We start from the raw sequence: 24,375 nt of genomic DNA on the forward strand, positions 1-24,375 counted from the left end.
CAAGAATGCTGTCTGAGATTATCAGAGACCAGGGAAAACTCGACATGTTAAAAATACATACATTGTCTCTTACATACACTTGACCATCTATCAAGTACTTGGTAAATGTTACTAAAAATTTTCTTAGGTTTTCTGGTTGGTTTCAGCTATATAAGTTCTATGAGAGTAAAGGCTATGTCTAATTTATTCACCACTATGTCCCTACAGCTTGGAACTATTCGTGACATGTAAACATCGTTTGAATCAATAAGTCGTCCTTTTTATTTCCCACAATATCTAGATGAGACCTTTTCATATAAAGGTTCCTTCATAATTATTTATTAATTACTTATTTGGCTTCCTGGCTTCATAAGGATAGACATATGAGTGAGGGAAATAATTTTCGTTGAGATGGCATGAGAAAATTGAATGAGTTCCTTTAAAAACAAGAACAAATAAAGCTTCAAAATGACTTCCAAAAAAACTTCTGTAATCTATCTTCCATGTCTTTATTATTATTGCCCTATTTGCTATGTTTATTTTAAAGAAGATGTGTAACTAACAGCTATAACCTAGCAGCCTGTGATTAATAAGAAGCATTTTGTCATTCCTAATAGTTAACTAGGAATGCAATGCTATGAATTGTGTTCCCTCAAAATTTATATGCTGAATTCCTAACACTCAGTACCTCAACATGTTACCTTATTTTGAAACAGGGTTTGATATGGTTTGACTCTTGTGTTTGCACCCAAATCTCAAGTTGAGTTATAATCCCCATTGTTGGTGGAGGAATCTGGTGGGAGGTGATTGGATCATGGGGCAGATTTTTGCCTTGCTGTTCTCATGATAGTGAATGAGTTCTCATGAGATCTGGTTGTTTAAAAGTGTGGCACTTCCCCCTTTGCTCTCTTCTCCTGCCACCATGTGAAGATGTGCTTGCTTCCTCTTCACCCTTCCACCATGATTGTAAGTTTCCTGAGGCCTCCTAGCCATGCTTCCTGTACAGCATTTGGAACTGTGAGTCAATTAAACCGCTTTTCTTCATAAATTACCTAGTCTCAGGTAGCTCTTTATAGCAATGTGAGAATGGACTAATATAGGGTCACTGTAGATGTAACAAATAAAGTTGAGGTCATACTGGAGTAGGGTAAGCTCAGACTCTAATATGTATGGTGTCCCTAGAGCAAATAAAAATTTGGACACAGACAGAGACATAGGGAGAACACCATGTGAGGAAGGCAGAGATCAGAGGAATGCTTCTAGAAACTGAAAATCATAACGATTAATAGCAAACCACCAGAAGTTAAGGACGAGGCACGAAGAGATTCTTTCTCACAGAGAAGGAACCAACTCTGCTGACACCTCCATCTTGGACTTCTAGCCTCCAAAATTGTGATACAGTGCATTTCTGTTTTTTAAGCCATCCCTTTGTGGTATGTTGCTATGGCAGCCCTAGCAAACAAATACACTTAGAAAATTTGTCTTCTACATGCATTAAGAGAAGACTTCAATGAGGTTAGGACGCTGTGGTGTAGGCAGAGCTGTGCTCATTGTCCTCCTCAACATCTGGTTCACCAAGCTAGGGGATAAAATCCAGCCCATCTTTGGAATCTGTGATTTCTTACAACTTCTTTGATGTCTTAAATACAGAATTACATTTGTAGCAATACAAAGTATGTTAATAATTCTCCTTTATTAAGACCCTACTATGTTCCTGACATCTTATACTCATCTTCCCTATCAATCCTCATTACCACCTTTTAAGGTAACATTTCTGCTTCATTTACAGACAGGAATATAGAGTTTCAGGTAGGCTAGGTTACTAACCTAAGATTATACTGCTGTTTAATGGAACTAAGATTTGAGTTCATATAGATCTGGTTCCAAAGTTTATACTACTACTACTACTACTACTACTACTACTACTACTACTACTACTATAACACACTGCAATTTTCATAATGATATGAAAACAAAAGAGCTAAATGTATTAAACTCTCAGATACAATGCTATCCTTTGAGTCCTTAAACTTAGAAGTAAAAAGCTCTACCTTTCCAGGTCTAGGTCTAGATAGCAGGTTCCTGATATACTACCTTTTTTTTTTTTTTTTTTTTTGAGACAGAGTCTTGCTCTGTTGCTCAGGCTGGAGTGCAATGGCGCGATCTCGACTCACTGCAAGCTCCACCTCCTGGATTCACGCCATTCTCCTGCCTCAGCCTCCTGAGTAGCCGGGACTACAGGCGCCCCCTACCACACTCGGCTAATTTTTTTTGTATTTTTAGTAGAGACGGGCTTTCACCACGTTAGCCAGGATGGTCTCGATCTCCTGACATCGTGATCCTCCTGCCTGGGCCTCCCAAACTGCTGGGATTACAGGTGTGAGCCACTGCGCCTGTCCCTGATATACTACTTTCAACTTCTTATAGGTAAAGTTGGTTTTGTGGTAAAAAGACTCTTTGCGTTAACAAACCATGAATCTTTGTGACAGGACTATATTTCACGGAATTATTATCTGCAAAGATATAAAACCTGCATTTCTAACATTTCTTTTGCCACACAAGATACAATAATGCATTATCCAGTATACAAAAAACAAAATGGTTTCAGAAGAAGCTATGAAAAAAAATCGGTGTTTCAATTCTAATAATGAAATTATCCTTAGGCTAAAGACCAATTACTTAGCCTGGTTGCCAAAAATATGATAGCTTTGAATCTATAAGAAATTTTTTCAGCATCTCTAACTGGGTTTTTTTCTAATTGGTTGAAAATCTTAGACTCCGCAATCTCTGAAAGCCTCAGAGCAAAGGGTCATCAGCAACACTGTGGAAGCTGAAGATATGTGCAAGCATTCCATGGAAAATACAAATCAAGCAACTTTCTTTGGGGTAACATTGATAGCTGATCTTTCTAGGCTTACTAAGGAAAATAGTACGAAATGATACCTCAGTATGTTTAATATACAATGATTTCTGTAGAAATATCAATCAGATAATCAATAATCATCTCAATTATTTGTTTGAGCAATTAGTTGTGCTATTTTGTAAACCTTTGCATCATTGGAAATAGAAAAAGAATTCTGAGTAATATAACTCTTTAGATAATCATCACTAAATTTTATATTTTGCTAGGCTAAGTCTGAGAAGCTTTAATCTTCTACAATATGTGTGGTAAAATGAATTTACCTCCTCAAAACTAATTGGAAAAAAAAGTTCCTTATTTGCTTACTCATCATATGTTGGGTTAACCCAATCAATTATTGAAAGAATCTGCTCAACACTCTACAGCTAATTATTTCACTTCAAGTAATCGCTATAAAGTGAAAAATTTTATAACAATTACTTGAGATGCCTGCCAATTTTGTCTTTGATATGTTTGTGTAAAAATTTTTTTTCAAGTCTCTTCAGAAATGTAGAATTCAAATAAAGCATATGTTATGTGTACATGTAAATATATCTTCTAACTGTTAAAATAATCCAAAATCCACTATAATGGATAAGAGGTAATTCTAATTTCTCTCTATATCAAAACACACTTTTAAAATATTTTATAATTATTATATAAATTATTATGTAACAATTAGCACATGTATTATGTAAATGCAATAAATAATTATAATTTTATATGTTATATTTTGTATTACATAATTTTGAATAATTTATATTATACCAATATTATCACTAATATTTAGTATTATAATAATGTAATAATGTCTTATTTAGCATATAAATAATATTAAAAATATATTATAAGATAAATTGCAAAGATAATTATGAGACATTATAGAATAATGACAATAATAAAAATAAAGCCATTTTAGATTTAAAATGATCTATTTATAAATGACATATGACTCTATTGATGACAAAGTGTCTTAAGAGAGAGAAAGTGCCTGAGAGAAAGATGTATGAATTGAGACCCAAATCAATGATGCTAATAAAATAATTTAAAATTACATATGCTATTAAATCATTCTTCACCTTTTTCAGTCATCTTCCTCGGTCATAAGGAAACTAACCTCTTTCATTACATCTGATTTATTAAAACTACAATGTTATTTCAATAGATCAAAATGATATTTAGTCCACGTTAAGAAAAATGTTTCTTCCATCTTGTTGGATCTTATTTTAGGCATATCNTATAATACTGTAATAATGTCTTATTTAGCATATAAATAATATTAAAAATATATTATAAGATAAATTGCAAAGATAATTATGAGACATTATAGAATAATGACAATAATAAAAATAAAGCCATTTTAGATTTAAAATGATCTATTTATAAATGACATATGACTCTATTGATGACAAAGTGTCTTAAGAGAGAGAAAGTGCCTGAGAGAAAGATGTATGAATTGAGACCCAAATCAATGATGCTAATAAAATAATTTAAAATTACATATGCTATTAAATCATTCTTCACCTTTTCAGTCATCTTCCTCGGTCATAAGGAAACTAACCTCTTTCATTACATCTGATTTATTAAAACTACAATGTTATTTCAATAGATCAAAATGATATTTAGTCCACGTTAAGAAAAATGTTTCTTCCATCTTGTTGGATCTTATTTTAGGCATATCATAAATATATATGCTTTCACTATAGATAATTAAGAAATTTATCTTCACAGATACATAGATAGTGGTCATTTATCCTCAAAATGCCGATCTTTTTTTTCTCTTTTGAGTTGTCAAAAGAGTTTTTGCCATCAATACTGACCTCATTTAAATCATTTGCGTATTGAAAAATTATTGCTTTGGAACAGGTCAAGGGTGGCTTTACCTTTTCTCACAAATAAAAGATTTTTTACAGCATTAGGAAATAGAAAAATTAGAAAATTTAAGGCACCAAATATGGCACAGCTATTTTTGTTAAGCTAAGAACTCACATATTGTCATTTACATTTCGCAGCCATTCCTCTCTTCTGAGCTCCTCTCTGGCCAACTTTAATTCATCAGTTGGTTCTGCCACCCACAACGTTGGCTCCAAAGGCTTGTAGCGTTGTTCTAATACTTCGGTGATATCTCGGAAAGGCCCCTGACAAGACAGGATGAGGAACATATTTTATATGGAAGATTTTTTTTGAAGTATTATTGATGACCAAGGCTAGTGAACATCCACAAAGTATAGCAGGTTTACTAAGTTATTTTTAAAACACCATTTGTTCTTCATTGAGTTAGAATATACATGACACAATATCGCTTATTTTCAAGCAATGTTCTCTCAAGTAAAATTGATTACATTAAAAAACTTTAAAATTAAACAGAAATTTCCCCACTTCCATCAAGAGATCTTCATGTTATAACTGATAAACTTACTATAGGTTGTTTTCTTTTCTAAATTTACAAAGCACATTTTGTTTAGTATAATTAAACAAAGAATTGTCTCCCTTTCTGAGTAAATACAAATATTAGGGAAAAAATTCCAAGCGTAGCTTTCCAAGAGCCCTTCTATAAATAGAAATAGGACAGCATGTGTTTTTTCATTAAGTTTAAATTTTTTGGTGAATGTCAAATCTCACATTTAATAGGCAGCCTCCTAAACAGAGAAGAACCATAACTTTTATTTAGTTTAAATGTTATTTATTTAAAATTCTAAACTCTATTGTTCAATTACTCTGATACCAATAGCAACCTTTTAATGACACAAATACTTAGCAGAGGAAAAGTCCACAGCTGCACTGTGAAAAGTAACTCACAACATATCCTGCTTTCAAGTTAGTTGGTATTTATACTAGTTACTAAAATCCACTGGTTGTCTAATTAGTATCATATTAGGCACAATACAAATCAAAGGCAGCTCAAGATTTTGCTGTGCCATTAATTGCATATTGGGTTTTTTTCATCACTATTGTGCAGGAGAGAAGTAATATTAAATGGACAAAGATTTCTAATCAAATTCCTTATTCTTAAAAATACCTTCTTTAAATAGGTTATCACTAACAAGACACAGCTGGAGTTACTGCAAGCACTGAGTGAAGACTGTGGGGCTAATAAAAAGAAATGATTCACGCCTCATTTATGTTCACTTATGTTTTACATTAATAGAAACCAATAATAGGAACCAGTTACCATAAAAGTCATGGACCGTAAATAACACAAATGGCAAATAAGTATCATCTAGTACTTTTCACAGCTGGACAGGAGGATTGCTATATTTGAAAGTAGTTAATGGATTTTCATTGGAACTTTACTTTTTAAAGATACAGTAACATGATTCCAAATCCACTATTAAGAAATCAAATGGGACTTTTGTTTTTTCTTATTCTTATTCTTTTACTTTGACACAGTCTATGACTTAAAAAATTAATATTTGGTTGTATGACAAGTGGCAAACTATTTCGCTATGCTGATGTTCAGCATACGTAAAATGAAATAATAACTACATCACAGAATTTCTCTTAAGATGTGTAAGATAATGTAACATCCTTACCATGTACTTAGAACACAGTAAACACTCAAAATGGTTCCCACTACATTGTTGTTATTATTCTTATTACCATTATTAGTTTCAAGAAGAGTTTTTAAAAGGTTTTGAGCAATAGTAGCATCAAAGAAATACACAATGGCCCAAGGCTATGACTTTGAAGAGACCGGCATTCACATGGAGCAAAGGTCTTCTCGGTGGTCAAGCTATATGCCTTCTAACCTTTGTTGATAAGCAAACATAGCACATATTTACTTGTAAGCTTACTCTACTATTGTTCTGGAACTTATTAGTTCCAATGAGACTAGAAAATGACAGAGAAGAAGCCCTGCTTCAGATTAGAATGAAAGTAAACGCAGTCTTCCTTTTGGGTTCACTACCACCTTCATGATCCCTGAACTTTCTGCAGTCATGTCCGGGTCCCTGTGTTTTTGCAGTGCCTGGTCCATACATTTATACCTCAGACAATTAGCATATTGTCTTTGAGCTCAATAGTCTTCCAGCTCCTTGGTTAGTGAACTTGACACCCCCTGTCAAGTTTCTCTTACATCAAATTTTTGTTGATTTATATTTCTTTTGAAAAACTGCCGTTTTTGGCTGGGCGCGGTGGCTCAAGCCTGCAATCCCAGCACTTTGGGAGGCCGAGACGGGCGGATCACGAGGTCAGGAGATCGAGACCATCCTGGCTAACACGGTGAAACCCCGTCTCTACTAAAAATACAAAAAACTAGCTGGGCGAGGTGGCGGGCGCCTGTAGTCCCAGCTACTCGGGAGGCTGAGGCAGGAGAATGGCGTAAACCCGGGAGGCGGAGCTTGCAGTGAGCTGAGATCCGGCTACTGCACTCCAGCCTGGGTGACAGAGCGAGACCCCGTCTCAAAAAAAAAAAAAAAAAAGAAAAACTGCCTTTTTTGGATATCAGGCTATCACCTATCCCAGTCATGCCCAGAGTGACATGGGAACCCAGGTTTTGTAAATATATATCTATAGTTATATATCTATATATCTATGTGTACCTTTCACCTATCAAACTTTAGATATGCTGATTGTACTTATTTCCAATTAATCCTTAGAATGCCTAGATCATCCAAGACTCAACCTGACCCTACAGGTATTTCTGGACTCTTAGCTATGGTTTTTCAATGTTTAGTTTACATTGCCCCCACCTAAGCCCTAGTTATGAGAGTCAAATATACTTATGTTCTGCTGTGTTTTTCATAATTCATGTTATTTATAGTCATTTTGTATTTTTAAGCTTAATTATTAAAACCACAAAATTGTCCCAGATATTTAAAAAATTCACCTGGCAAGTAGAGCTACTCTGATTAGAGTACAAGTATTATCATTTGGGCATAATCTTAAATGTCACCAATGAGGTATATACTTTTTTATTATTGGGTAACACACAGGAATACGGCTCAGAAAAAAACAAAACAAAATGTAAATCCCATTTTGGGAAAAAGAAAAAGAAGGGAAAGAGAAAAGAAAAAAGAAGAATAGTGAATAAAAGAGGCAAAGGAAGTAAAGAGAGGAGAAGGTGTTAAGAAAAGATGACAGAAGGAAGATTGAGAAGGAAGGAAAGATAAGCGAATGAAGAACAGGGCAGTGGGGATGACATAGCCCGAGGAAAAGGAGGAGGGACTTAAAATAGGGAAGGAAGGAGACAGAAGAAGAAGGAAAGAAAAAAACATTGAAAGAGTAGATAAATAATAGAAGAGAATAAAAAAGAAAGAAGAGAATATATTAGTAGGGATCATTATTTTATAGCATGCTAGATAAATGTAATTCAGGAGTATATGTGTGTATATATATGTAAGTATACATATATACATATGCAAATACATATTTTAAAATTCCTCCATATGTTCATATATTTTCTCTATATAAACATATATATTTCTCTCTCTCCATACACAGACACACACACACAAGCAAGTTGCTTTACAAATGTGTGTAATTTTCTATTTTTATACTTATACCATATATATATATATATCTTCCATATGGGCTGATATACCATTTATACATATATATTTTCCATATACCTATACATCATCCATATATTATTTCTATATATGTACCTTTTTCCTATGCATTTCATACATACTAAATACACTTATTTATATATGTCTATGTGTACATAGAATGGTATGGAGGAAGAAAGTCATGTAAGGAATGAAAATGGTTGTACAGAGGTTGTATTGAGAAACAGAGATGAAGAATGAATACTGACAAGTGTAGAAGACACATCATTAAAAGTATATTAAAAGCAGGGCAATAAAGCAAATGTAATAACATTATAAAACATCTATACCATAATATTACATGTTTAATGGTTAATGTTGTGAATATTGTATATTGTGGTAGTTTGGTTCAGGTGACTTTCATGGTGTTTTCAGCTCAGAAATATTTACATGCCCTTATTTTATTCATGCCATGTAATTTTCACATTTCCTAAAAAGTTGCATGCAAAATTACTCTATGAATTCCATGTAGTACCAATAGCTATACAAATGAATATAGCATGCAACGTGGTTTATTATTATTATTATTATTATTTGAGATGGAGTCTTGCTCTGTTACCCAGGCTGGAGTACAATGGTGCGATCTCTGCTCACTGCAACCTCTGCCTCCCAGGTTCAAGCGATTCTCCTGCCTCAGCCTCCCAAGTAGCTGGGATTACAGGCGTGTGCCACCACGCAAGGCTAACTTTTGTAGTTTTGGTAGAGGTGGGGTTTCGCCATGTTGGCCAGGCTGGTCTCCAACTCTTGACCCGAGATGATCCACCTGCCCCGGCCTTCCAAAGTATTGAGATTACAGGCGTGAGTCACCGAGCCCAGCCACAACATGGATTATTAAAAATTTAAATATGCAATGTTATGTCTACCTTAACTGCTTTTGAGCAGTTTATACATTTAACACACTGAACACTTAATATACATGCAATGGAAATGCTAGAGTTATTATTTTCTTGATAGAATAATTAATAAATTTAATTGCTTGTTGATGCAATGTTATGTTATATATGCAATATGATGATTACTTACACTAATAGAAAAATAGGAATGTACATAATTCAAAATAGCAAAAATTCAGTTATTCATAATATAAAATTCAGTTTATATTTGGATTTAAAGCTATTTTAAATGCTTTCACTAGAATATTGACATAACTCTTATTTTAAAAGGAATAATGAAACCATACTCTGAAGATACATCTCCCTAAAAAACAGAAAATTTTCCTACTATCTCTCTTGTGTCCCCTTGTTCACTCACTATGCTTTTCACTCCACTTTTGTAAAGAAAAAAATGGTCAGATTCAGATAAATGGATTAGTTTACTAGGTAATTGAGAATGCTAATACATGGGCCTGGCGTGATGGCTCATTCCTGTAATCTCAGCACTTTGGGAGGCCGAGGCAGGTAGATCACCTGAGGTCAGGAGTTCGAGACCAGACTGGCTAACATGGTGAAACCCTGTCTCTACTAAAAATACAAAACTTAGCAGGGCATGGTGGCAGGTGCCTGTAATCCCAGCTACTCGGGAGGCTGAGGCAGGAGAATCACTTGAACCAGGGAGGCAGAAGTTGCAGTGTGCTGAGATCCCTCCACTGCACTTCAGCATGGGCAACAGAGTAAGGCACCATCTCAAAAAAAGAATACGGATATAAATAGAATATCACAGGATCTGAATCAGAGATGAAGAAAAAGAGAAAGCAGTACAAGGGGGAAACTGACTATAGATTTTCAGTTATATTTTATAGCTCTTTCTCTAAGAGAGTATAAACCATCAGTTAATAGTATTAATTATCAGTTAGTAGTTTTGAGAGAGCAAAAAAAAAAAGATACAAATAATGAGAATTAAGGATGTAATTATAGAGAATGGAAACAACATATATCACAAATAATTACAGTAAAGTGGGAGATTTTTAATGAAATAGAATGCAGGGCTATCTTATTGCAAGGATGATTCAATAGTTGGGAGTATAAAAGGCAGTCTCTAAGATGACCCCCAAGGGCCCCTGCCTCCTGGTATCCATACCCTTGTATAGTCTTTTGCCCTTGAGTATAAAATAGACTTACTCATTTTGAATGGATAGAACATGGCAGAAGGAATGGGATGTCACTTCCAGCATTAGCTTTATAAGCCTGCGGCTTCTGTTTTGAAAGCTGTCTCTCTCTCTCCCTAGGATCATTCACCCAGAGGGAAGTGAGCTACCATGTTGTGAGGCAGCTCTGTGAAGATGCCAATGTGAGGAGGGACTGAGGCATGACAACACCCAACCATGTGAGTGAGGGAACCAGTCGAGAGCCTCTCACTGCCCTCCTATCCCCACCCCCTGTCTGAGCCTTCATATGAGATCACGGCCACGGCTGACATCTTTTTTTTTTTTTTTTTTTTTTTTAAATAGAGACAGGCTCTTGCTATGTTGCCCAGGTTGGTTGTGAACTCTTGGGCTCAAGTGATCCTTCCACCTCACCCTCCCAAAGTACTGGGATTACAGGCAGGAGCCCCTGTGCCTGGCCTGGCTGACATCTGGACTACAACATCATGAGAGAACTTGAGTCAGAGGCACTCACCAAAGGTTGTACCTAAAATGACAAAACCACAGAAACTGTGAAGTAACAAATGTATGTTGGTTTAACCCATTAGATTTTGGAGTAATTTCTTATACAGCAGTATAGATACACAAGGGCACGCCTATGCAGGCAGCTAATGGTCAGGAGTTCTGGGAGTTTAACTGTGTGAGCCAAATCTAACACAATGCAGTTGATACTACATGGTGGCAGCTTAATTATTGATCAGAATGATAGACCTGTGGCTCTCTGGGACTTTTAGGATGGCGACAATCATCACTAATCCCACCCCACTCTACCCGTTAGCCTCAGGAAGTCATTTGCCAATCCTATGGTACTACAGTTCAGTTATAGTGAAGATTTCCCATCTCTGCTATGAGTCTTGCTTTGTTTTGAGCTGTCTCCAATTCTCAAATTTAGATTTTTAAAATTACTCAAACCCAAGTTATGTTTAAAATGGTATATAAAGAAATATAGCATCAAATAAGAGGTTAAATTCAATAAAATTGATAATACATATATTCCCAGCAACAACAGGTTATATCAAGTAGTGGTATAACAATATTTTTACATAAAAAAATCTAGATTCTAGGAAATAATACATGTTTTAACTTCTTATTCAATATAACAAGATTTAATGCCAAAGAAGTGTTTGTTTACTTCTTTGGTATATATTAGTAAATTACTTTATGTTTATTATTTAAAATTAGAGTTCACAAAAAATAATTTTCCTCTGGTCAAAAAATGGAACAAAACAATGATCTATATATATACAGATTATAGACTATATATATATATATATAGATTGGTCGCCAGGCTGCAGTGCAGAGGCACGATCTCAGCTCATTGCAACCTCTGTCTCCCGAGTTCAAGCTATTCTCTTGCCTCAGCCTCCCGAGTAGCTGGGACCACAGGCTCGCGCCACCATGCCCAGCTAATTTTTGTATTTTTAGTAGAGATGGGCTTCACCATATTGTCCAGGATGGTCTTGATCTCTTGACCTTGTGATTCACCTGCCTCAGCCTTCCAAAGTGCTGGGATTACAGGCGCAAGCCACCGTGCCCAACCCTATATTTTTAAAAAGCAAGACACTATAACGGAGTAGAGAAGGAGCCCATAAAATGGGAGAAAATATTTGCAAACCAAGAATTAATACCCAGAACATACAGAGAACTCCTAAAACTCAACAACAAAAAGCAACCCAATTCAAAAATGGGCAAGAGACTTAGAATAGACATTTCTTCAAAGAAGACACACAAATGGCCAATATGCACATAAAAAGATTCTCAACATCACAAATAATTAGAAAAATGCAAATCAAAACTGCAACAAGATACCATTTTACATCCACTAGGATGGCTACTATTAAAAAAAACAAAACAAAACAAAAAAACAAAAAAACAGAAAATAATTGTTGGTGAGCATGTGGAGAAATTGGAACCCTCGTGCCCTGTTTATGGGAATGGAAAATATGTACAGATGCTATGAGAAACAGTACGGCAGTTTCTCAAAAAATTAAAAATATAATTACAATATAACCTGGCAATTCCACTTCTGAGTATATTCTTAAAAGAAATGAAAACAGTCTCAAGGAGATCTTTTACACCCATGTTCACAGCAGCATTATTCACAATACAATACGTAAAGTGTGGTCGCAACTCAAGTGCCTATTGGCATTTAAATGGATAAACAAAATGTGGTATGTACATAAAATAGAATATTATTCAGCCTTAAGAAAGAAGAAAATTTGGACATATTCTGCAACATAGATGAACTTTAAGAACATTGTGCTAAGTGAAACAAGTCATGTTGGGATGGGGCAAAGGGAAATGGAGGGTTGTTTAGTGGGTATAGAGTTTCAATTCTACAAGATGAAAAGAGTTCTAGTGACAGCTGATTGCACAAAAATATGAATGTACTTAATCCCACTAAACTATATAGTTAAAAATCGTTAAATTAAGATAGTGTTATATAAAAAACTGCAAAAAAAAGCAAGAATAAAATTAATGACAGAATTCTTATACAGCAAATTAGTACCTGACATTGCTTTCTATTAATAGGTGGTAGAATTTCAGACCGAGGAAAAGAACGGGCGCTTGTACAAGCTAGCCAATCATTAAGGCTGGTGGAGTCTTTCTGCTTAACTTTAGGTCTTCGGTGTGTTAAAGGCTTTGCCTTTTGTAATTGTAACTCCCATGGATCAGGCTCTTTTCTGAAGGGTGAATTGTATATTCCTGGAATCTAAAGAAGAAGAAAGCAATTTTATTTTATCCTTAATTTTCAGATGAAATGAAAGATACAGTTGTACCATGATATTTTTTCTTATGTTCAAAGAATATTTTAAACTCCAACTGTGGTTCTTAACCAGAGGTGGACTTCAGATTTACCTAAGGGGATTTTACACAATACTTATACTTGTCTTTACTCTACACAAGTAAAGGCAATTTCAACACCTTTCAAGATTGAGCACTAAACATTTTAAAAACTAGTGAGCTCAAGTTCTTATCTGTCACACAACCTTTTTATATCACTATACTTAAGAAAAAATTACGGTAAGACCCTAAGTCATTCATTTTATATTCTAACTATATGCTATGTATATTTAACTATACGTGTAAGTCACACATTCACTCACAGGAAGTCAAATATACAATGCTTGAACAAGTTTCAGGTACAAAATAAGTACTCAAATATTTGATTGATTATTTTAATTATTATTCATTACATAAACTAAGGGCAGCTATCTTAACTTTTGTACTTTAATAATCAAATGGATATCACCTATAATGCTATAGGTATCACCTATAATATAAGCTATAATACTACATTATATATTGCTCAAAATAACATCCTGTATTTCATGAGTTGTATTCATGTGGTTAGGTGCTATGCTTCTGTAGTGTCATATTATCCTTGCTGTTCTATCACTGACTTTGTCACGCACTGCATCAAAATAGTCAAGAGTACCTACCACACAACAGAGGTTCAATAGATGCATGTGTGACAAATGTTAAGTCAAATTTAGCAGCGTTCATTTTTGAAAATTTAATGTTGTTTGAATATACAAACTGCATAGAACAAAATTTTGATGGTGTTATATTTTAATGGTATTAGATATCAATCTTTGATATATGGTTCCATGAAGCCTTATATCAAAATATATACACATATGTGTATACATAAATATCATACACAAATGCATATTCAAAAGGAGAAGTTACATTTTAAAGGGCAGTACGACTTGTTTGGTTTCTTTGTAGACACTCTGGACTATATAAAGAATATATCCATTAAATTTATCTGTTCTTACTAAAAATGTGATTTCTCTTATGCCATCAAAATATCTATAAACATTCCTGTTTGCTACATTTACTTCATGGAATCAGCAGTTCCAAAGCATTAACTAAGATAGCTGTCTTCGAAAAACTGTCTAAGAAAAGTTTGTATTTCCAGCCTAACTCAACAATAAGTGTTAACCTCTATCAAATATCTACCCAGGCTGGATTCAACATCCTATCCCAAATGCAATGTACTATCCCAAATGCAACATCCTATCCCAAATGCAATGTCCTATCCCAAATGCAACATCCTATCCCAAATGCAATGTCCTATCCCAAATGCAATGTCCTATCCCAAATGCAACATCCTATCCCAAATGCAATGTCCTATCCCAAATGCAACGTCCTATCCCAAATGCAATGTCCTATCCCAAATGCAATGTTCTATCCCAAATGTAATGTCCTATTCCAAATGCAGAGTCCTATCCCAAATGGAATGTCCTATCCCAAAGCCAATGTCCTAACCCAAATGCAATATCCTATCTCAAATGCAACATCCTATCTCAAATGCAATGTCCTATCCCAAATGTAATATCCTATCCCAAATGCAAAGTCCTATTCCAAATGCAATGTCCTATCCCAAAATGAATGTCCTATCCAAAATGCAACATCCTCTCCCAAATGCAATGTCCTGTCCCACATATTTCCTTACTATGGTGATAACCACCACAACACCTATCACATTACACTGTTTCAAAATTATATTTGCATGTATGTCTTCCATAAGCTAGCAGTTGGAGCACAGAGAGTCTGTTCCAGGTATTTTTGCAACTCCAGGGCCTAGCAGGGTACATGGCACTTAGTAGGCACTCAATAAATAAATGTTAAATGCTCATCTAGAACAACAACGCACAGTTCAGAAAGGCCCATGAAAACCTCTATTTCACTCTTGCTTTCCAAAGCAACATAATTATCTTAATAAAAAGTTAGAGACTTATTTCAAAATCGTATTAACTGCTTTCAAAGAATATACAGATTATATCATTTTTCTCTTTCTTAACAGACCAGTTTAAATTGGCTTTAAAACACATTGTCAAAGACCTACTCAAGTCACCTCCAACTCAAATTTTCCTATTTTATAATTGGAGACTAAATTGTATTGAATGCAAAACAGTTAATGTAAATGCATTTAAACATTTAAAATATTTTGTACTGGCTCTTCTTTGAGATTTATTCTCTATTACAATTGATACAAGAAAACACTGTGCTGAAAACATTAAAGATGGTTACATAAACCATTTTTAATGTCACGTTAACATGTTCTCGCTATAACAGTAAATATGGACAAGGTAAATACACAGACAATAGCTTTCCATGGACAGTAATTTTTAAGTGGATGGTAATTACAAAGATAATTTCTAGTGTGATTTTCTAAGATTAGAATTTATTGATTGTAATGAGAAAAAATAAATGTTATATTTTTAAAGACTATTGTGACATAAAGTATAACTAAATCTACAATCTATAAAAATGATACGAGAATACCATTCTCATCAGTGATGATCTAATAAACTGAAGTCTGTTCGTTTTTTATTAACATTGCTACAACCTTACAGATTAAAATGGTAAAATACATACAATTTAGCTAGATTATAATTTATCATTTGAAAATATCTACCTACCTGAATAACGGCTACCAGTTATTAACTTTACCCCATTAGAAATCCTCTTTGATCTCCTTGCACATTTGCATGCACTTGTATACATAGGCTAGATGGGAAATGCAAATGGATCAGTAGACATGATAGCTTTCTTAAATTATATTTTGCAACCTATATGGAGACCTCCTCATGTGTATTCTCTTTGCAATTTAAATCAAATATAGATCGAAAATATATTTTAATTGAATTTCAAATGTATCATTTAAAGTCTTCAAGGTGTCAGTATTTTAGAAATTAATTTAATACATTTGCTAAGTTATGTCAATAAAAACAGTCCAGCACTCCCACAATCCCTACAGCAAGCAAATACACTATTTATATTGATACAGTATTCATTTACTTATTATTTATTTAAATAAATACAATAACCTTAATATACTATTGTCTCAATTGCCATATTTCATCATTAGTAAGTCACTTATGAATAATGGTTTCTTGTTGATTTTTAAAAATATTACCCTGAGTCACAAAAGACAGGGTTAATCCTCAGGGACTACGGCATATTTTTCAGTTTTCACATTTTTCACAACTTAGAAGGGCTACTGCCAAGGTAGCTTTGGGGACTTCATTTTCAGCAATAATTTTCTAGAGTGACCAACACTATGGGGAAATCTGTGCTAACTGTCTTAAAAAAAAAGAAAAAGCCTACAACTGAGTTATTTGCAGTACTGTCATGCTAACATTCAACTCAATAAGACCCAAGAAATCTCAGGAGAGGACTCTGCTAATAGCTTCTTACTGACCTCCTTGCATCAGGCCCGGCTGCTGACTGGTGGCCCAGTGGTGAATATGGCAAATGAGGTGTGAAAGCACTGATATTTTTTAAAGGCTATGATTCTGACTCGTCAAAAGGCAAAAAAAAAAAAAAAAAAAAAGAAAGGCAATGAGTTATATAATAGATATATATTTTTCTTGAATTCCCCCCTTCAGACTCTCCATCATGGGAACTTAAGCATGACCTAGAATATTAATTATGTCAGGTTGAGCAACGAGCAAATGTACCATTTGTTACCCAGTCACCCTTAGCATTACATTAATATTTTGAACCATTCCGTATTTCTAACAATCTATCAATTGGCTCTTTTCTTCTCAGTTTTCATTCTTATACCTAAGTATTATATAGAAAAGTGTTAACACGGTACAGTTGATTTGAAAATAAATGGATATACTTGTTTTATTTGAAGCATCTACTATTTTATTCCATAAAAAATGTTTTTTATGACCATTTTCCACTCATACACTGACCTTTACTTTGTAATTGCCTGGGGGAAGCTATAGTCTAATTTTTTCCTCTTCTCTTTGTTACCAAGGTGTACTTTTAAAACAAGTTTCTATGAAATAGAAAGAATAAGACACAGGATAGTGTACACCTACAATTCCCAAATCACAATTACTAATGTTCTAATTTCATAATTTACCATAACAGGAATAATAATTTCTCATGATTTCCAAGGAATTGCTCATTCTGGGTATGAAGAATGATTTAAGTATTCAGGATAGGTGGAAGAATTCGTTTTACTTTTACAAATGACAATTATGCAGCAAAAAAGAGTGGCTGACCACAAGTAGGAATAAAATTTAAAACTATTTTCTTGCCTCTTGATTCAAAATTTCTGAATGCCATGAGAGAGAAACAGTTCCTAAAGAAGGCTAAAATATGTTTGGATTCTAAGTTTTAATCACATTTGGTTCTAAAAAATGACATACTAAGCCAGTAGGGAAGAGTAGTAAAGATCTGTCTCTAATAACTAGAAAAGTACAAGTGGGCCAGAGAACTGTGAATGAAACATTTGCTAGGGTAGGGACTGCTGAATCAACACTGACCAATGCACTTCATCATAATTATCAGGACATACTACTGCCAGAGGATTTATAAAAATCTCACTCAGCAAATAATTGCCCTGCTGTTAGGAGATAGTCAGAGTGTTAACACACTGTCACAGTCTAGCATTTAGTAAGATATTCTACATTCAATTACTCTTGCTAAGAAGTAAAAGGAAACATGGTCATTTCTCAGCTACAGCAGTTATGCTTCCATGTGCATTTCAGACAATAGTTAACCCTCAGATATAGCACCCCAGAAGGAATAAGAATTTCATGGGAACATTAGGGATTCACAAAGGATATATGTGGTCAGAACTTATCTAGATAAAGGAATATTTTTATGACAAATGCTTTTAGTCTTCTTTGTTTTACTTCAGTTAAGAAGGAATTTTAAATGTTTTGAGCCATATTACAGAGAGGGGACACATTAAATGCAGATCCCAGAAAGTTGAAAAAGTAACTTGAAGGGGTCATTTGGAATTCTCCCAAGAACTCAAGCCCTAAAGAGCACCATCAAGAGGAGCATTTCAGCCAAGAACATGAGATTGTTTGTATGCTCATTCTAAGACCATTCTTCCCGAGTTCCTCAAGGGTACAGCTAAGAGGGTATTTTAAAAATAATAACTGCATTCAGCTTGAGTTTGCTTGGAGAATTCTAGAATCCTTAGAGGGATATAGTGCAAGGGGCAAGTAGATCTATTGGAAAATTCACCTTTAGAAGGTTCTCCTAACTATAGTGCTATTAACATCTTCATTCTGGAACACATTTGTTTTCCTCATGTATTTCATATACCAAAGGTACACTTTGATTTTTTTTTCTCACATGATAGAAAATAGATATTGCAAATGAAATGTTACCTTTGATATAGCTATTTAACCAACATGTATATCTTTAGCAATCATTTTGATATCTTCACCCATATGATCATACATTAAACATCCTAATGAAATGTTTATCAAAATGAAGAAATTTAAATAGAATACTGAGAAAGGGTCCACCTTGCTAGATCCAAAACAGGCACAGAAGTGAATAAAAAGTTATCACTCCCATCAAGCTGTTTTCAGTGGTGGGGGTGGGTGGCATTAGGAGAATGGTTTTGTAATTGACTACTACATAATCAGCCAGTAGTAAGTGTCCTCTAATAACTGTTGAAGAGGTACACATCAAAGGCTGCAGTAAAAGTATATGTTCTGTGTAAAAAATATTCAAATTTGTTCTAAAGATGGGTAGAGCTGGCTGGGCACGGTGGCTCACGTCTGTAATCCCAGCACTTTGGGAGGCTGAGGCAGGTGGATCACAAGATCAGAAGTTGGAGACCAGCCTGGCCAACATATTGAAACCGTATCTCTACTAAAAATACAAAAAAATAGCTGGGTGTGGTGGCGGGCGCCTGTAATCCCAGATACTCGGGAGGCTGAGGCAGGAGAATTGCTTGAACCAAGGAGGTAGAGGTTGCAGTGAGCTGAGATCATGCCATTGCACTACAGTCGAGGTGACAGAGTGAGATTCTGTCTTAAAAAAAAAAAGATGAGTAGAGCTTTGCAATAAAGAAAAGAAAGGTATTCGAGACCAATAGAATTTAAAAAAAATAAACACATGCTTGTGGGAAACCATATGACATTTGTTAAAGAAACATGAAGTTGGCCAGTTTAAGCATGAGGTTATTGTTAGAGATGAGCTTGTCAAGATTGGGGTCAATTCTAGAAGGCTGAAAATTTGGACTTATTTCTGTATAAAATGAGAATCTCTTGTTTTTCACATCTTCTTTATTTTTTATTTATTTATTTTTTGAGACGAAGTCTCACTTTGTCGCCAGGCCAGAGTGCAGTGGAGCGATCTCGGTTCACTGCAACCTCCACGTCCCTGGTTCAAGCAATTCCCCTGCCTCAGTCTCCTGAGTAGCTGGGTTTACAGGTGTGTGCCACCATGCCTGGCTAATTTTTTGTATTTTAGTAGAAATGAGGTTTTACCATGTTGGTCAGGATGGTCTCGATCTCCTGACATCGTGATCTGCCTACCTCAGCCTCCCAAAGTGCTGGAATTACAGGCATGAGCCACTGCACTGGGCCCACATCTCCTTTAAAAGGTAAATTCAGAAAAAAGTCAGAAGCAGGCCATACTGGTGTGTGAAACTTGAAGATGCAGCCTCTGTGGAAACACAGAGGCACAAAACACAGTTAAAGAGACAAATCAGGCATCAGAACCAGTCTCAGATATGACAAGAATGTTGTAATTATCAGGCCAGGATTTAACATAACTAAGATTAATTATGCTAAGGGCTTAATGAATAAAGCACACAGCCTGCAAGGAAGACGGCCAGTGTAAGCAGAGAGATGGAAAACTATTAAAGCACCAATACTGTAACAGAAATGAAGAATGGCTTTGATGGGTTTATTAGTAGATTGGACATGGTTGAGGGAAGAATCTCTGAACTTGAGGATATGTCAATAGAAACCTCCAAAATGGAAAAGCACAGAGAAGAAAGTCTGTTAAAAATGAAACAGAAATCCAAGAGCTGTGGAACAAATACAAAAGGTATAACATATGTGTGGTAAAAATAACATAAGGGGAAGAGCGAGAGAAAGGGACAGAAGAAATATTTAAAGCAAGAAAGACTGGGAATTTACCCAAATTGATGTTAGACACCAAATCACAGACCCAGAAAGCTCAACAAAAATCAAGCAGGATAAATTTTAAAAAGGACAAAACCACAGTAGGCAAATTACTTTCAATCTCAGGAAATCAAAGATAAAGAAAAAATCTTGAAAAGACACAAAGAAAAAAACACCTTACCCTAAGAGCAAAGCAAGAATTTTACATCCAATTTATCCTCAGAAACCATGCAAGCAAGAAGAGAATAGAGTGAAATATTTAAAATTTTAGAGAAAAATGCCACCAGCATTTTTCATGCTCAACCACGTCCAAGACTCTACCCTACAAAATTATCCTTCTAATATAAAGGAGAAATAAAGACTTTCTCAGATAAAGAAAAATTAAGAGAATTTATTGCCAGTAGACCTACCCTACATGAAACATTAAAATAAGTTTTCAGAGAGAATGAAAATGAAATATCACAATGTTTTCACTTATAAGTGGGAGCTAAACATTAAGTACACATAGACACAAAGATGGGAACAATAGACACCAGGGCCCATTTGAAGGGGAAAGAAAGAAGAATGAGGGCTTAAAAACTGCTTATGAGGTACTATGCTCACCACCTGGGTGACAAAATCATTTGTACATCAAACCCTAACAACACACAATTTATCCACATAACAAACCTGCACATGTGCCCCCTGAACCTAAAATAAGAGTTGGGAAAAGACAAGAAAAAAAAAGAAAAAGAAAATGATATAGGCCAGAAAATCAGATCTATGTTTTTTTATAAAAGGAAGATCAGAGAAGAAATAAATCAAGGTAAAATAAAGCCTTTTATTTTTATTATTCTTAACTGATCTAACAGAGAACAGTTTGTTCAAAATAATAGCGTCAAGGTATTCAATTATGACGCATATGTATATAAATGCTTATGTATAAGTATAATAAATGACAATGATAATACAAGCGATGGGATGGAGAAATGATAATTATTTTGTTATTATAAGGTACTTGTACTACCTATGAAGTTGTATAGTGTTACTTGAAAGTGGAGTTGGATGAGTTGCAAATGAGTATTGCAAACTTTAGGGCAACTGCTAATTTAAGTTAAAATAAAGAAATATAGCTTACATACTAAGAAAGTAGAGAAAATGGGACCATATAAAATAGGCAGTTAAAATAACAAAGGACAGAAAAAGAGTGTGGGACAAAATAAGAAGCAAAGAACAAGGGGCACAAATGAAAATCAATATCAAATATGGTAGATATTAATCCAACTAATATCTGTAACTAATATCAATAATCACACTAAACATTAATGGTCTAAATACATCAATTAAAAGATAGAGATTGTCAGAGTGGATAAAAAAAGAAGACCCAATTATAAGTAGTTTAAAAGAAGCCCACTTCAAATATAAAGATACATATAGATTAAAAGTAAAGGGCTAGAGAAAGATATACCAGGCTAACAATAATAAAAAGAAACTGGGAGTAACTATATTAATTTCAGGTACAATGGACTTCAAAGTAAGGAAAATTATCAGGGATAAAGAGGGGTAATACATAATGACAAAGTGCTCAATTTCCCAAGAAGACACAACAATTTGTAAAGTGTATATGCCTAGCAACAAAGCATCAAAATATGTGAGGCAAAATCCAATAACTGTAAGAAGAAATAGATGAATCCACTGTTACAGTGGGGGAATTCAACACCTCTCTATCAGAAATGAATAGAGCCTTCTCAGATTCATATAGAACACTCACCTAAACACTCACATAGAACACTCATCCTGGGCCATAAAACACATCTTAAAAAATTCAGAACAGAAATTATACAAAATATGCTGAGACTACAGTGTAATTAAACTAGAAATCAATAAGAGAAAGATAGCTGGAGACCTCCCAAATACTTGAAGATTAAACAACACACTTTATCACATGGAACAAAAAAGAAACCTAAAGAGAAAATTTTTGATTTTTTGAAATAAGTCAAATTTAAAATACAGCTTATCAACATTTGTGGGATTCAACAAAAGCAAGGCTTAAAGGAAAATTGATTGCATTGACTGCATATATTAGAAAAAAATATAAAATGAATAATTTAAGCTTCCATATTAGGAAACTGAAAAAAAATAGCAAATTTATTCCAAGGCAAGCAGAAGAAAAGAAGTAATAAAATTAGAGCACAAAATAATAAAATTGAAAACAGAAAAATCAATAGAGAAAATCAACAAACCAAAAGCTGTTCTTTGGAAAGACAAATAAAATTAATTGTTCTCTATGCAGGCTAACAGAATAAAGGAAGGAAGATGCAAACTACTAATATCAGAAATGAAAGGGAAGACATTACTACAGATCTCATGGATATTAAAAGGGTAATAAAAAAGAATATTATAAAGAACTCCATGCCCACAAATTTTATAACCTAGATGAAATGGACCAATTTCCATTTCATCTCAACAGTGAGAAACTAGAATCTTTATCCCACTAAGATCAGGAACAAGGCAAGGATGTTTCCTCTCATCACTTCTTTCCAACACTGTACTGGAAGTTAAATTACTGGAATTTAAATAAATTATAGAATGGGCAAAATACCTGGACACCTCCCCAAAGAAGATACACAGATGGCAAATAAGTATATGAAAAGATGTTCATTATCATATGTCATTCAGGAATATCACTATATACCAACTAAAATGGCCAAAATACAGAACACTGGTACCAACAAATGCTAGCAATGGGTGTGGAGCAACAGGAACTCTCATTTATTGCTGGTGGGAATGCAAAATGATACAGGTACTTTGGAATACAGTTTGACAGTTTTTTACAAAACTAAACGTACTCTTATATAACCTAGCAATTGTGTTCTTATATATTTACTCAATTGACTAGAAAATTCACGGCTGCACAAACACCTGCACAAAAATGTTTATAGCAGCTGTTTACATAATTGCTAAAACTTGGAGGCAACCAAGATGTTGGATAAATACACCGTGGTACCTCCAACAGTGAAAAAATATTTAGCACTAAAAAACAATGACCTATCACACCATGAAAAGACATGCAGAAACCTTAAATGCATATTACTTAAATGCATATAAGCGAAAGAAGCCAATCTTAAAAAGCTGTGTGACTCCAACAATCTGACATTCTGGAAAAGAGAAAACTTTGGAGATAGATAGTAAAACCTTCAGAGGTTGTAGGGAGTTGGGGATGAAGAGGCAGAGCACAGAAAGTTTTTAGGGCAGTGACGCTACTCTGTATGATACTATTATGGTGGATATATGTCATTATAAATTTGCTAAACTCATAGAACATACAGCATCAGGAATGAAACCTAATGTAAATTATGGACTTTGGGTGATAATGACTTATCCATGTAGGCTCATTAATAGTAATAAATGCACCATTTACTGGATGATTGGATGATGCAGGATGTTGACAGTGGGGAAGGTTGTGCATGTGTAGTGGAAGGCAGTATACAGGAAATTTCTGTGACTTCCTATCAATTTTTCTATAAATCTAAAACTATTCTAAAATATAAAGCCTATTTTTTAAAAAAGTAAATGGCACCACCAGCTCCTCAGCTTCTTAAGTCAAAAACCTGAGAATCATCCATGATAATTACTGATTTTCCCCTACCCCATATATCCAACCCACCAACGAGTTCTATTAATTCTAGCTCCAAAATACATCTTGAATCCATAGGCTTCTATTCATATCCATGGCCACCATCCTTGTGCAAGCAACCATAATATCTTTACCAAAGTGCTTCACACTTACAATTTCTCTCCATCTGCTGTGCTTACCCCCTACCTGCAAGGAAGTCCAAGTAATAAAAATAAAACAAGTATTTTAGTTCCTTAACAAAAAGCTGTCATTACCTTTTCAATGCACCTAAGAAGATCTCATAAATTCTTAACAAGGCCCATTCTTTTCTGTTCCAACCTCATTTTAGCCACTCTCTCATCCCT

General features: G+C 34.5%; 1 protein-coding gene across 1 annotated transcript in view; it reads right to left on the bottom strand.

Annotated features, from left to right (window-relative positions):
* Window positions 1-1,473: 1,473 nt before the first annotated feature.
* Window positions 1,474-24,375, bottom strand: part of SPATA17 (spermatogenesis associated 17) — a 145,236-nt gene continuing 122,334 nt past the window's right edge. The window contains exons 7-9 of the mRNA XM_017869929.1: window positions 13,017-13,220; window positions 4,868-5,016; window positions 1,474-1,618 (exon numbers count right to left, since the gene is read on the bottom strand). Of these exons, the coding sequence (XP_017725418.1) occupies window positions 1,474-1,618; window positions 4,868-5,016; window positions 13,017-13,220 (498 nt within the window). The remainder of the gene's footprint in view (window positions 1,619-4,867; window positions 5,017-13,016; window positions 13,221-24,375) is intronic.

The sequence above is a fragment of the Rhinopithecus bieti genome, unplaced genomic scaffold (genome assembly GCF_001698545.2).
Source record: "Rhinopithecus bieti isolate Rb0 unplaced genomic scaffold, ASM169854v2 scaffold_1673, whole genome shotgun sequence".
Taxonomy (NCBI): Eukaryota; Metazoa; Chordata; class Mammalia; order Primates; family Cercopithecidae; genus Rhinopithecus; species Rhinopithecus bieti.